This window comes from Quercus lobata, chromosome 11 (assembly GCF_001633185.2).
Source record: "Quercus lobata isolate SW786 chromosome 11, ValleyOak3.0 Primary Assembly, whole genome shotgun sequence".
Lineage (NCBI taxonomy): Eukaryota > Viridiplantae > Streptophyta > Magnoliopsida > Fagales > Fagaceae > Quercus > Quercus lobata.
The window spans coordinates 2,675,489-2,690,298 of NC_044914.1; the positions used below are offsets into that span (position 1 = coordinate 2,675,489).

The following is a 14,810-nucleotide window of genomic DNA, read 5'->3' on the forward strand; positions in this document are numbered from 1 at the left end:
TTCCTGTGGAAGAATGAAGCTACTTGGATGATTAGGATAAATTTGACAGGCATATTGAAAGAGATTTTCTTCATTAAGGTTTTACTTAATCCACATGTTTCTCTTGCTAACCAAATAGTGCCATTTCAATGCCAGAATTGTTGGGTGTACATGTGTGAGTAAAGTTCCATATTGAATAATAATGAAAAGAGTGAATGATTAATATAAGTTATATAACACATGAATTAAGCCCAAACTCACATAACATAGTGGTGTCCTATATGTTATATGCCTCTCTTGAATGCAGCTTGAATGTACTTCCACTACCTAGGATTCTCAAGGTGATGGTCATTTCGATGGTCTTTTTGCTTCCATTGTAAAATAAAGACTAAGGGTGCGTTTGATACACTGAATGTAGATTACATTAGGAATAGTAATCTTTATTACTGGGAATAGAAGACATTGTAATGGAATAAGTATTACTATTCATAAGTTTGGTTATTACATATGGAAAGCTTGTAAAAGATGATGTATAAGGAAACTTTATATTTTTTGAAATATATTAATTTTAAAACCTATTATATATACTAAGGAATAACTATTACGTCAATTTTAAAGAGGAATAGTTATTCTTCAATTTAAAGAATAGTTATTCCAATGTAATAACTAATCCATGTAATAAATATGCAATCAAATGACTGAATTGCTATTACACATGAATAACTATTCCATTATAGGAGTTATTACAGCATACCAAACGTACCCTAATACGAAAGGCAAATTTATAAATATATAAATATATATATATATATATATATATTTACATTTATTTATTTATATAAAAAAAACATGCACACTCAAACATAAATATAAACATTAATATATGCATATACGCATTACACAAACTAATTTACTAAATTCAACAATTGATAATTTTAGAAATAGAAAACAGCTAAATGAATAAATATTTATGTACGAAAATTCATGGAAAATAAAAAAGTTGTTGAACTTTGAAATGTAATTCTAATTTTTTTTTGAATTTGTGTATATTTCTTTTGTATGGCATATTTATGTCATTGGGTTGCGTATATGTAACAATTGAATTAATCTAAAAAATTTCAAATAACAACTTTTACGGAAATTTATTTTATTTTTTGATAAATCAAGTTGTGGTGTAAAATTATTTAGTATTTATAGAAAATTTTAGGTATTTTAATAGATTTTGTCTGAATCTTACAGATATAGTTACCCCAAAATCATTAATTTTTTTATTAGTATTTTATTAAAATTTAAAACCATTAATTCTTAATTATTTATTTAGACCTTTAGCTAGTCATATCTATGTAAGAATTAGGAAGCAGATTATTTAGGCATTTTGTTAGATTTTGTCCGGGTCTTATGGATATAGTTACCCCAAAACCATCTTTTTTTTTTTTTTTTTATTAGGCATTTTTTTATAATTTTTTTTATACTAGTATCTTTTGAAATTTAAAATTATCAATTCTTAGTTATTTATTCAAACTTATTAGCCAGCTATATCTATATAAGAACTGGGAAGAAAAAACAATACCAAAAGAATAAATCTCATTTTATGTTTTATTTGTATTAAAGTTGTCAATTTCTTAGGGGCAAGTACATTACGTTTTCTCTTCAAAAAAAAAAGTACATTATGTTTTACAGTTATTGTCTAATGAATGTTAGTGAAGGTGCAACTTACTAATAACATATGTATATACATTGACACATACAAGCACACCCAAACATAAACATAAATATTTACATATATATATATATATATATAAACTAACATACTAAATTCAACAATTAATAATTTTATAGAACATAGAATAGCTAAATGAACATATATTTATGTTATTAGCTTAAATTTAAAAGTTTATATACAAAAATTCATGAAGAACAACAAAGTTAATGAGTTTTAAAAGAAAATTCTAAAGATAATTTATTTTTTTATTTGAGTATTTTCTTTTGGATGGCATATTTATATCTTTGGGTTGTGTATGTAATAACAATTGAATGAATGTTATGAATTTTTACCCATCAAAATTTTATGGAAATTTATTTATTTGATATAAATCAATTGATGGTGGGAATTATTAGGTATTTATAGAAAATTATTATATTTTTTCCTGGCTCTTATAAACATTAACATAGATACCCTCCAAAACCATCAATCGTTTTTATTGATTTTTTGTTTCTTTTGAAATTTAAAATCATCAAATTTTAATTATTGATATAAACCTATTAGCTAGCTATACCTATATAGGAACTAAGAAGAAAATTATTTATGCTAAAAAATTACTAGGTATTTTGATTGATTTTATGCTTATGATATACCCAGAAATTCACATAAATTGTCATAGTGTAGAAATCACAATTGAATACCTGTAACTTGAGAATATTGGTCCTCCCCAAAAGGGGGAAAATTATAACTATACTCCAATTCAACACTAGTCCTACTTCATTTATAAGAATAAACATATGAACAAATTATATTGACAATGCAATGCATATACTTTCCTTGCACTGATATCTCATTATAGCTATGTCTTGTTGTAGTCATTTGAATCGGCAGGGCAACTCCAAATCTTTTCCACATCTAGAACTTCAAATGTTTTTATTGTTTTTATTTATTTTTTTATTATTATGAAGTTTCCCACTAGGTAGAAAAAATGCGTGTCAAAGATGACAACAATGCGCCTAGAATCTAGATTTTGTAATAAAGATGGATTCTTTTCAATTTGTTAGAGTCAAGTATAGTACCTTTTTATAATTCCTATCTAATTAATGCTAGTGTGAGTCCAACTTACCAATAACTTTTTTTTAGAGAAAGTTTCAATTTATGATGTCTACTTCAGATGATAACTCTTTATTATCAAATCAAGATACCAATCAATTTTTGATGTAGGCAGGGATTGAATCGCAGATATTTTATACAACTATCAGAGACTTTACCAGTTAAGCTAATTGGAACCCACAACTTACCAATAATTGTATACACACACATGCACATCCAAACACACACATAAACATTAACATATGTATATACATAAACTAAAACATTAAATTCAGAATTTAATAATTTTATAGAAATATAAAAAAGCTAAATGAATAAATATTTATGTTAATAAATTAAAATTAAAATTTTATATTAAAAATGTCACGAAGAAGAATAAATTTAAATGTATAACGTGTGTAACATCGGAAAACAACTTTAGCATGTTTAACAAGTTGCCAGAAAATTACCTGGTGGGAAGGTTAATTCAAACATAATTTAAGATTGAAAATTCTAAGTGTTGTTATAAGTTGTTGCTGCCTGGTAGTTTGAAGCTGTTGTCTCCCATATTTTAGGATTTTATGGATAACCATAAAATCAGAGAGAAAAACAGCTTGAAACTCTCTGGTAGCAATTGCTCATAACCAAAACTCAGAATTTCACCCTTAAGGACATGTCCATGGTGGCTTATGGTCTTCCCTGTGTCAAATTGAGGGGGTTGAGACACCAGATAACCCCTCAAAGCACACGCAGTTGGCTACATTATTAATTGAACCTAGAATTGCACAATGAAAATGCAAAAACAACTGAAACCACACCTATAAAAACAATCTTCATATTTGATATTCATTCATTGAAATTGTCAAAATAGCCTTGATGTTCTTCTAGAGCAGAAATGATGATCACCTTCTCTAGCAGTGGAATAAAGGGTCCAAACCTGGCTAATATCTAAAAGTAATTACAAATTAAGGACTTTGAATGGTACAGGAATAAATACTTGTCTAACTCCAAGAGACAGAGGAAGGGTGGAAAAAAAGAACTGGAGATAACAACATGCTCAAAGGCTTTGAAGTAGCTTTAAAGTCTCATCAATATGCTTTTCAGGTTGGAACTGATTGTTGTAGATAAGTTGAACCACCCCATTTTTGTCAAGAACATAAGTCTCTCTTCCGGGCAATGTTCCAAATAGATCTGATGGCACTCCCCAATCTTTCCTCACTTTGTTCCCCTCGTCACTTAGCAAAGTGTAAGGAAGCCTAAATTTCTTTGCAAAAGCCTACAAACATTAATTTAAACCTTCATTGTCAACTGCAGTCATGATTAGCTACGATTACAAGATTATAAATATCACAATAACTCAATGGTAGGATGAACTATATTTTCAAAAAGCTTAATTATTCTTGAAATTGCAAAAGCTTACTAAGACTAATTTATAAGTATCTGTGATTAAAAAAAAAAAATTACATCCATTGAAAAAGGAACCAAGCTTCAATATGATTACCCAATTATATGTTGAAAGAAAGAGTTGATAATTTGTACAATATCACAACATAAGTAGAGGTAGTCAAGTCCCGTTCCGCCACTTGCTGCATACATACATTACATGGCTAATAGATAAAAGGACATTGCATGAAGCATACCTATTATTGGTGGGCAAGATGCCAAGATAGTACATAAGTAAAACAAATACAGAGCTATAATGCCACCAAAATAAGAGTTACATATAATTAATTGGAGCTAAAAATTGTACAATTAGATTAAAGAAATTGGTGTAAGATTGCCTATCAAGACCTCTCCCAAATCTTCTGGCAAAAAATGAGAGCTTTGTGCACTGGGTAAGACGTCTAGGAATTGTACAATTAGATTAAAGAAGACTATACGCAAGGGTATCTAATATATATATATATACTATAGTAGAATTGAGGTGTATACATACCACATTAAATATGTATAGCAGCTGTAACTCATTCTGGCTAGAAGTACCAGAAAATACAGGCAAAAAGGATTCTTCTGCTGTTAAACTTAAAGCTATCGCTCTATGTGAGAAGGTTATTGTATTACCTTGTGAGATGATGGATCGTCGCCGCTAATCCCAACAACCTGAGCTCCTGCTTTCTTAAATTTCTCGTAAGAATCCCTGAAAGCACAAGCCTGTCGGAGTATAATAGTAATCTGTTAGTTCCTGCCTGCATAACCTTAAGGCCCTCTTTAATAGCAATTGGGTGACAAATATGTCTATGTGAAACTATTCCCATAAAAGTAACAACTCAAAAAACATATATCATAGTATGTAGTAATAATAATAATAGCTAGTAAGAAATGTAATACTAGCAGAGGAAAAAAAAAGGACCTGTTTGGTGCAGCCAGGGCTCTCATCAGCTGGGTAGAAATAGACCACAGTTGGCTTGCCTTTAAAGTTGGAGAGGCTCACATTTTTTCCATCCTGATCTTTCAATGTGAATGATGGTGGGGCCGTACCTTTGTTCACCTTTCAGGAAACACAAAAACTCATAGTCGTAGGTGATAATAAAGACAATAACTCTTAATTATTACAAATTGACTAGCTGTGGCATTGGCACCACAATTTTATATTGTAAATTAATGTACCTTGGCAAAAATGGATCCCTTCACTGAAGAAGAAGAAGATGGGATTGACAAGGATGAAGAATAAGAGACCTTTAGGCCATAGAACTGAGATTGTGATGAATTGGAGACAATTGGAAGGTTATGAGAGAACAATGAGTGTCTAGGACTAAGAGTTTGAGTGGAAAGTAGAGAGGGAATAGAGTGCTTTGGGAGAGTAAGTGAAGCCATGGATCGGATAGAGAAAGCAATGAATGAAGGGTTCTCTTATATATGAGTGAGCCACTCCCACTTCCTTTGCTCTTCTAGTTTAGTTTTGCGTTGGTGCTTATTTGGGAAAAATAGGGATTAGAAATAGATTGGCTTCTGCCTTCTGGGGTGGACAATTGCTAACCATTAACCGACATCCTTCTCAAAAAATTTGTTTGTCGGCCAAGCTGGTAATTAGCTTTTTATTTTTATTGGTTTAAAATCTAAACACACAACTATTTTGACACGACTTTGTTTGTCGGCCAAATTAGCTTTTTATTTTTATTGGTTTAAAATCTAAGCACACAATTGTTTTGACGCGACAACAGGTTTGACCGGAAAATATGAATAGTGAAAAAGTGATAATTGAGAAAGTAATAAGTAGCTAGTCATACTCATAATCTCTTATATTATAATTGTGACAAAAGTTGTGGTATTTGAAAAACTGTGTTTATTAATTGTTTTAATGGCTTCCTTGTTTCTTTATTTCACTGTTTTGTGAAAAATAATAAGATCAAAAATCAAAAAAGAAGGGTGTCATTGAGTAGATACAAGTCTCTTAGAAAATGGGATTTCAAAATCAAAATGGTTAAATTTAACCATAATTTAACAAATTAAGGACTTTGAATGGTACAAGAATAAATACTTGTCTAACTCCAAGAGACAGAGGAAGGGGGCATAAAAAGAATTGAATAGATAACAACTGGCTCAAAGGCTTTGAAGTAGCTTTAAAGTCTCATCAATGTGCTTTTCGGGTTGGAACTGATTGTTGTAGATAAGTTGAACCACTCCATTCTTGTCAAGAACATAAGTCTGTCTTCCGGGCAGTGTTCCAAATAGATCTGATGGCACTCCCCAATCTTTCCTCACCTTGTTCCCCTCGTCACTTAGCAAAGTGAAAGGAAGCCTATATTTCTTTGCAAAAGCCTACAAACATTAATTTAAACCTTCATTGTCAACTTCAATCATGATTAGCTACGATTACAAGATTATAAATACCACAATAACTCAATGGTATGATGAACTATATTTTCAAAAAGCTTAATTTGTCTTGAAATTGCAAAAGCTTACTAAGACTAATTTATAAGGATCTGTGATAAAAAAAATTACATCCATTGAAAAAGGAACCAAGCTTCAATATGATTACCCAATTATATGTTGGAAAAAAGAGTTGATAATTTGTACAATATCACGACATAACTAGAGGTAATTGTTGAATTGGGCCCGTGTGTGGCTTGAATTGCCACAAGCCCAAGTCAAGTCTAAATTCCCTTTAGTTGACCAAATCCTATTTGTAATAGGAAACCTTTTTTGCTTCTGCCGACTTTAACATATGCATATATATATTTTGTATTAAGTGCAGCCGTGAGAATATATGGAGAGAAATCCTAATTAACCTAGTGTGTAGCCACATGAGAGAAAATAGAGAAAAGAGAGACAGCAAACTTCTATTCTTATTTTTTATGTGAGAGAGTGTTAGGGTGTAATTGGGATTTGGGTTTCTTGAGAGTGTTCTTGTGCACTATTGTATTTTTCCTGATAATAGTGAAATCCCTGCAACTCCGTGGACGTAGGCAAATTGCCGAACCACGTAAATATTGTCTTGTGCATGTGATTATTTTCTTTGACGTGTGTTTTCTCTATTTGTTTTGTTTCTCACAGGTTGGGATTTTGGTTAAATTCCCTACAACTGGTATCAGAGCCTAGGGTTAGGTTTGAGTGGGAGCAATGGCAGAGGAAGCAGGAAAGGCGTCTGGAATAGAAAAGTTTGATGGCACAGACTTCGCATATTGGAGGATGCAGATTGAAGATTATCTCTATGGGAGGAAATTGCATCTGCCTCTTTTGGGGACAAAACCTGAGGCGATGAAGGCTGAGGAATGGGCTCTTCTTGACAGACAGGTACTAGGAGTTATCAGGTTAACTCTGTCTAGGTCTGTTGCACACAATGTTGTAAAGGAGAAGACCACAGCAGATCTGATGAAGGCTTTGTCTGGTATGTATGAAAAGCCGTCAGCAAACAATAAGGTGCACTTGATGAAGAAACTGTTCAATCTGAAGATGGCAGAGAATGCATCAGTAGCACAACATCTGAATGAATTTAATACTATCACAAATCAATTGTCGTCTGTAGAAATTGATTTTGATGATGAGATTCGTGCTCTGATCATCTTGGCTTCTTTGCCAAACAGTTGGGAGGCAATGAGGATGGCAGTAAGCAATTCTACAGGAAAGGAAAAACTCAAGTACAATGATATACGAGATTTAATTCTGGCTGAGGAGATTCGCAGAAGAGATGCAGGTGAATCCTCAGGATCTGGTTCTGCCCTAAACCTTGAGACAAGAGGCAGAGGTAATAACAGAAATTCAAATCGGGGCAGATCAAAATCCAGAAATTCTAATCGGAACAGAAGTAAATCTAGATCAGGTCAACAAGTACAATGCTGGAATTGTGGGAAAACAGGTCACTTTAGGAATCAATGCAAAAGTCCTAAGAAGAAGAATGAAGATGATTCTGCTAATGCTGTAACAGAAGAGGTACATGATGCATTACTTCTTGCAGTAGACAGTCCACTTGATGATTGGGTTTTGGATTCAGGAGCTTCGTTTCATACCACTCCACACCGAGAAATCATACAGAATTATGTTGCAGGTGATTTTGGTAAGGTGTATTTGGCTGATGGTTTAGCCTTGGATGTTGTGGGTATGGGAGATGTTCGAATATTGTTGCCCAATGGGTCTATTTGGTTACTTGAGAAGATTCGACATATTCCTGACCTGAGGAGGAATCTGATTTCTGTTGGACAACTTGATGATGAAGGACATGCAATACTATTTGTTGGTGGTACTTGGAAGGTTACAAAGGGAGCTAGGGTATTGGCTCGTGGAAAGAAGACTGGTACTCTGTACATGACCTCAAGTCCAAGAGACACAATTGCAGTTGCTAATGCAAGTATTGATACAAGCCTATGACACCGCAGACTTGGTCATATGAGTGAGAAAGGGATGAAGATGCTGCTGTCAAAAGGAAAACTACCAGAATTGAAGTCCATTGATTTTGACATGTGTGAAAGTTGCATCTTAGGAAAGCAGAAAAATGTGAGCTTCTTGAAAACTGGCAGGACACCGAAGGCTGGAAAATTGGAGTTAGTACACACTGATTTGTGGGGGCCTTCTCCAGTTGCATCCCTTGGAGGTTCAAGGTACTACATCACTTTTATTGATGACTCAAGCAGAAAGGTATGGGTTTATTTTTTGAAAAATAAATCTGATGTATTTGAAACCTTTAAGAAGTGGATGGCTATGGTTGAGACAGAAACAGGTTTAAAAGTAAAATGTTTGAGGTCAGATAATGGAGGAGAGTACATTGATGGAGGGTTTAGTGAGTATTGTGCTGCACAGGGAATTAGGATGGAGAAGACCATTCCTGGGACACCACAGCAGAATGGTGTGGCTGAGCGCATGAACAGAACTCTCAATGAGCGTGCTAGGAGTATGAGGTTGCATTCTGGACTGCCAAAAACTTTTTGGGCTGATGCTGTTAGCACTGCAGCTTACCTGATAAACCGAGGACCTTCAGTTCCCATGGAGTTCAGACTTCCTGAGGAGGTTTGGAGCGGTAAAGAGGTAAAGTTTTCACACTTAAAAGTTTTTGGTAGTGTTTCTTATGTTCATATTGATTCTGATGCTCGTAGTAAACTTGATGCAAAGTCTAAAATATGTTTTTTCATTGGCTATGGTGATGAGAAATTTGGCTATAGGTTTTGGGATGAACAAAACAGGAAAATCATCAGAAGTAGAAATGTGATATTTAATGAACAGGTTGTGTATAAGGACAGGTCAACCGTAGTGTCAGATATTACAGGGATAGATCAAAAGAAATCTGAGTTTGTCAACTTAGATGAATTGACTGAAGGTACTGTCCAGAAAAGGGGTGAAGAAGATAAGGAGAATGTAAATTCACAGGTAGATCTGAGTACACCTGTAGCTGAAGTCCGCAGATCTTCCAGGAACATTAGACCTCCACAACGTTATTCACCCACTTTAAATTATCTCCTGTTGATTGATGGTGGTGAGCCAGAGTGTTATAATGAAGCCTTGCAAGATGAGAATTCAAGCAAGTGGGAGTTAGCCATGAAGGATGAGATGGATTCCTTGTTGGGGAATCAGACATGGGAACTGACTGAATTGCCAGTAGGAAAGAAGGCTTTACACAACAAGTGGGTATACAGAATAAAAAATGAGCATGATGGTAGTAAACGTTATAAGGCCAGATTAGTTGTTAAAGGGTTTCAGCAGAAGGAAGGCATTGACTACACAGAGATATTTTCTCCAGTTGTGAAGATGTCAACAATCAGACTAGTACTGGGAATGATGGCTGCAGAAAACTTACATCTTGAGCAGTTAGATGTGAAGACAGCATTCCTTCATGGTGACTTGGAGGAAGATCTTTACATGATTCAGCCAGAAGGGTTCATTGCTCACGGACAAGAGAATTTAGTATGCAAACTGAAAAAGAGCTTGTATGGCCTAAAACAAGCTCCTAGACAGTGGTACAAGAAATTTGACAGTTTTATGCACAGAATTGGGTTTAAGAGATGTGAAACTGATCACTGTTGCTATGTTAAGTTTTTTGACAATTCTTACATCATATTACTGTTGTATGTGGATGATATGCTTATTGCAGGGTCTAGCATTGAGGAGATTAATAATATGAAGAAGTAATTGTCCAAACAGTTTGCAATGAAGGATTTGGGAGCTGCAAAGCAAATCCTTGGTATGAGAATCATTAGAGACAAGGCTAATGGTACATTGAAGCTTTCACAGTCAGAGTATGTGAAGAAAGTTCTCAGCAGGTTCAACATGAATGAAGCTAAACCAGTGAGTACACCCTTGGGTAGTCATTTCAAACTAAGCAAAGAACAATCACCGAAGACAGAAGAAGAAAGGGAACACATGAGCAAGGTGCCCTATGCCTCAGCTATTGGCAGCTTGATGTATGCTATGGTGTGTACAAGGCCAGACATTGCACATGCAGTGGGAGTTGTGAGCAGATTCATGAGTAGGCCTGGAAAGCAGTATTGGGAGGCAGTCAAGTGGATTCTGAGATATCTGAAGGTTTCATCAGATACATGTCTTTGCTTCACAGGTGCAAGTTTGAAACTGCAGGGTTATGTAGATGCTGATTTTGCTGGTGATATTGATAGTAGAAAGAGTACTACTGGGTTTGTTTTTACTCTGGGTGGTACAGCTATATCATGGGCTTCAAATCTACAGAAGATTGTTACTTTGTCTAGTACAGAAACTGAGTATGTTGCAGCAACTGAAGCTGGAAAGGAGATGATTTGGCTACATGGTTTCTTAAATGAATTGGGTAAGAAGCAGGAGATGGGCATTCTACACAGTGACAGTCAGAGTGCAATCTTTCTTGCCAAGAATTCGGTTTTTCATTCAAAGTCGAAGCACATACAGACAAAATACCACTTTATCCGTTACCTTGTTGAAGATAAGCTGGTAATGCTTGAGAAGATTTGTGGATCTAAGAACCCGGCAGACATGTTGACTAAGGGTGTCACTATTGAGAAGTTGAAGCTGTGCGCGGCTTCAATTGGTCTTCTAGCTTGAGGACAGGAGGATGAGTTGCAGGGATGAGGGATTGTGTTATGGAGGATTGTGGCTGATGTTTGCAGCTTGTGAGCCCTTAAGGGCTAAGGTGGAGCTGATGGAGGAGTTTGCTAGTGTAGCTTGATCAATTCAAGCCAATGTGGAGATTTGTTGAATTGGGCCCGTGTGTGGCTTGAATTGCCACAAGCCCAAGTCAAGTCTAAATTCCCTTTAGTTGACCAAATCCTATTTGTAATAGGAAACCTTTTTTGCTTCTGCTGACTTTCACATATGCATATATATATTTTGTATTAAGTGCAGCCGTGAGAATATATGGAGAGAAATCCTAATTAACCTAGTGTGTAGCCACATGAGAGAAAATAGAGAAAAGAGAGGCAGCCAACTTCTATTCTTATTTTTTATGTGAGAGAGTGCTAGGGTGTAATTGGGATTTGGATTTCTTGAGATTGTTCTTGTGCACTATTGTATTTTTCCTGATAATAGTGAAATCCCTGCAGTAATCACTAGTCAGGTCCCATTTTACATGGCTAATAAATAAGAGGACCTTGCATGAAGCATACTTATTATTGGTGGGCAAGATAGTACATAAGTAAAACAAATACAGAGCTATCATGCCACCAAATAAGAGTTACATATAATTAATTGAAGTTAAGAATTGTACAATTAGATTAAAGAAATTGGTGTAAGATTGTGTATCAAGACCTCTCCCAACTCCCGCAAAAAGTTGAGAGCTTTGTGCACTAGTTGCAACGTTTAGAAATTGTACAATTAGATTAAAGAAGACTATATGTGAGGCTATCTAAAATACATACTACAGTAGAATTGAGGTGTATACATATGTCATTAAATATGTTTAGCAGCTGTAATTCACTATGGCTAGAAGTAACAGAAAATACAGGCAAAAAGGATTCTTTTAAAACTCTGTGAGAAGGTTATTGTATTACCTTGTGAGATGATGGATCGTCACCGCTAATCCCAACAACCTGAGCTCCTGCTTTCTTAAATTTCTCGTAAGAATCCCTGAAAGCACAAGCCTGTCGGAGTATAATAGTAATCTGTTAGTTCCTGCCTGCATAACCTAAAGGTCCTCTTTAATTGCAATTGGGTGACAAATATGTCTGTGAAACTATTCCCATAAAAGTAACAACTTAAAAAACATTGATCATACTATGTACCATGTAGTAATAATAATAGCTAGTAAGAAATGTAATACTGGCAGAGGAAAAAAAAAAAGGACCTGTTTGGTGCAGCCAGGGGTTTCATCAGCTGGGTAGAAATAGACCACAGTTGGCTTGCCTTTAAATTTGGAGAGGCTCACATTTTTTCCATCCTGATCTTTCAATGTGAATGATGGTGGGACCGTACCTTTGTTCACCTTTCAAGAAACACAAAAATTCATAGTCGTAGGTGATAATAAAACCAATAACTCTTAATTATTACAAAACGACTAGCTGTGGCATTGGCACCACAATTTTATATTGTAAAGTAATGTACCTTGGCAAAAATGGAACCTTTCACTGAAGAAGAAGAAGAAGATGGGATTGACAAGGCAGAAGAATAAGAGACCTTAAGGCCATAGAACTGAGATTGTGATGAATTGGAGATAATTGGAAGGTTATGAGAGAACAATGAGTGTCTAGGACTAAGAGTTTGAGTGGGAAGTAGAGAGGGAAGAGTGTGCTTTGGGAGAGTGAGTGAAGCCATGGATCGGATAGAGAAAGCAATGAATGAAGGGTTCTCCTATGAGTAAGCCACTCCCACTCCTTATGCTCTTCTAGTTTAGTTTTGTGTTGGTGCTTACTTGGGAAAGATAGGGAATAGAAATAGATTGGCTTCTGCCTTCTAGCGTGGACAATTGCTAACCATTAACTGCCCTTTGTCTCTAACCCACATCCTTCCTCAAAAAATTTGTTTGTTGGCAAACTGGTAATTAGGCTTTTTTATTTTTATTGGTTTAAAATCTAAGCACACAGCTATTTTGAAATGACTTTTGCCACAATTTTTAGTGGAAAATTGTGAATAGTGAAGAAAAAGTGGTAAACTTATGTGAAAATGATAGGTAGCCAGTGACATTCACAATCTCCCACGTCATAATTGTAGCAAAAATTGTGGTATATGAAGAACTCTATTTATTAGATGTTTTAACTTTTAATTATGGGTTCCTTCTTTCACTGTTTCACTTGTGTGGTGAAAAATAATAAGATCAAAAATAAAAAAAGAAAGATGTCATTTGTGTAGATACAAGTCTCCTAGAAAATGGGATTTCAAAATCAAAATGGTTAAATTTAACCATAATTTAACAATTAGTAGTATACCTTTCTTAATTATTGACAATAGCCATGAACCCATATTCCTTTACAAGTATAATATCAATACTTTAGCTTAAGTGGTTTGTTTTTGGATTTCTAATTAGGCTAGACTTGAGAATAACTTTGAATTACATTTTCTAAAATTCAAACATTGATATTATCTAGATCTCTTCGAGTGTTTGACTATGCTTTCGGGTGTTGGAGTATTTAACTATTTCTTTTAGTGTACATAACCCTCTCGTCCCACACGTATCAAGTTATTATAAGAAAGAATATTATAGGGGTGACCCCAAGATATTGACAAGAGTTTTCGAACTTAGAATCTCATAGATTTTATGAGGTTTTAAAAATCACTAAACCAACCCTTCGTTCGAAATAGTTGACTCCTTTTTTTTTTTTTTTTTTGAGAAACAAACACACACACACACGAGGGAGAGAGAAATATGTTCTAACACAAAGGCACACCACAACTCTACTCAAAAGCCATGGTAACTTTTAAGGGAGGATGGAGCAAGTCGTATTACACACAACACACTCTCTTAAGCAATGTAAGACAATTATCCATTCTTTTTTTTTTGAAAAACAAATACACACACACACAAGGGAGAGGGAAATAGGTTCTAACATAAAGACACATCACAACTCCACTCAAAAGTCATGGAATAGAATGGAAATGAATAAAAAGAATAATTTTAGAATATTCTTCCCTTCTTTTATTTGAGAGTTTTTATGGAGGGAATGGAAAGTCCATTCTCTTGTTTGGGAGTTTAAGTGAGAAAGAATGGAATAGGTAGGAGGGAACGCTCATTCCTCTCTATTTCCTTAAAACCTCAAATTTTCATTCCTTCCAAAATTGAGAGGAATGTGAGGGAATGAAATTAGATTTAATGATTTTTTTTACTAAAATTCCTAAAATACCCCAATATATTTAACATTTTATTTTAAAATAGGGGTCTAATAGTAATATTGTCATAAGATGATTCCATTCCATTCTCTCTATGTTACTTCCAAACATGATTACTTACATTTCATTCATTTTCATTCCTTTTCATTCATTTATTTTAAAACATCCAATCAAGGTTACTTAATTCCATTTCATTCCATTTTTTTCCATTCCTTTCCATTCCTTTCCATTACTTATATACATTCCATTCATTTCTATTCCCTTATGACCATTTCATTCCATTCCATTCCATTCCCTTATTAACTCCTAAGCGAAGCCTTAAGGGAGGGTGAGGTAAGTTATATTACATACAACACACTCTCTTAAG

At 34.4% G+C, this 14,810-nt stretch overlaps 2 protein-coding genes across 2 annotated transcripts; both read right to left on the bottom strand.

The window, feature by feature from the left end:
- Positions 1-3,592: 3,592 nt before the first annotated feature.
- Positions 3,593-5,706, bottom strand: LOC115968362 (peroxiredoxin Q, chloroplastic-like). The gene is made up of 4 exons (XM_031087745.1): positions 5,381-5,706; positions 5,124-5,261; positions 4,835-4,924; positions 3,593-4,049 (listed from the first exon to the last, which is right to left on the bottom strand). The coding sequence occupies exons 1-4, from the start codon at positions 5,585-5,587 to the stop codon at positions 3,831-3,833; spliced, it is 654 nt and encodes a 217-aa protein (XP_030943605.1). The 5' UTR covers positions 5,588-5,706; the 3' UTR covers positions 3,593-3,830.
- Positions 5,707-6,126: 420 nt separating this feature from the next.
- Positions 6,127-13,075, bottom strand: LOC115968361 (peroxiredoxin Q, chloroplastic). Its single transcript, XM_031087744.1, has 4 exons — positions 12,725-13,075; positions 12,468-12,605; positions 12,175-12,264; positions 6,127-6,532 (listed from the first exon to the last, which is right to left on the bottom strand). The coding sequence occupies exons 1-4, from the start codon at positions 12,932-12,934 to the stop codon at positions 6,314-6,316; spliced, it is 657 nt and encodes a 218-aa protein (XP_030943604.1). The 5' UTR covers positions 12,935-13,075; the 3' UTR covers positions 6,127-6,313.
- Between the last annotated feature and the right edge of the window lie 1,735 nt (positions 13,076-14,810).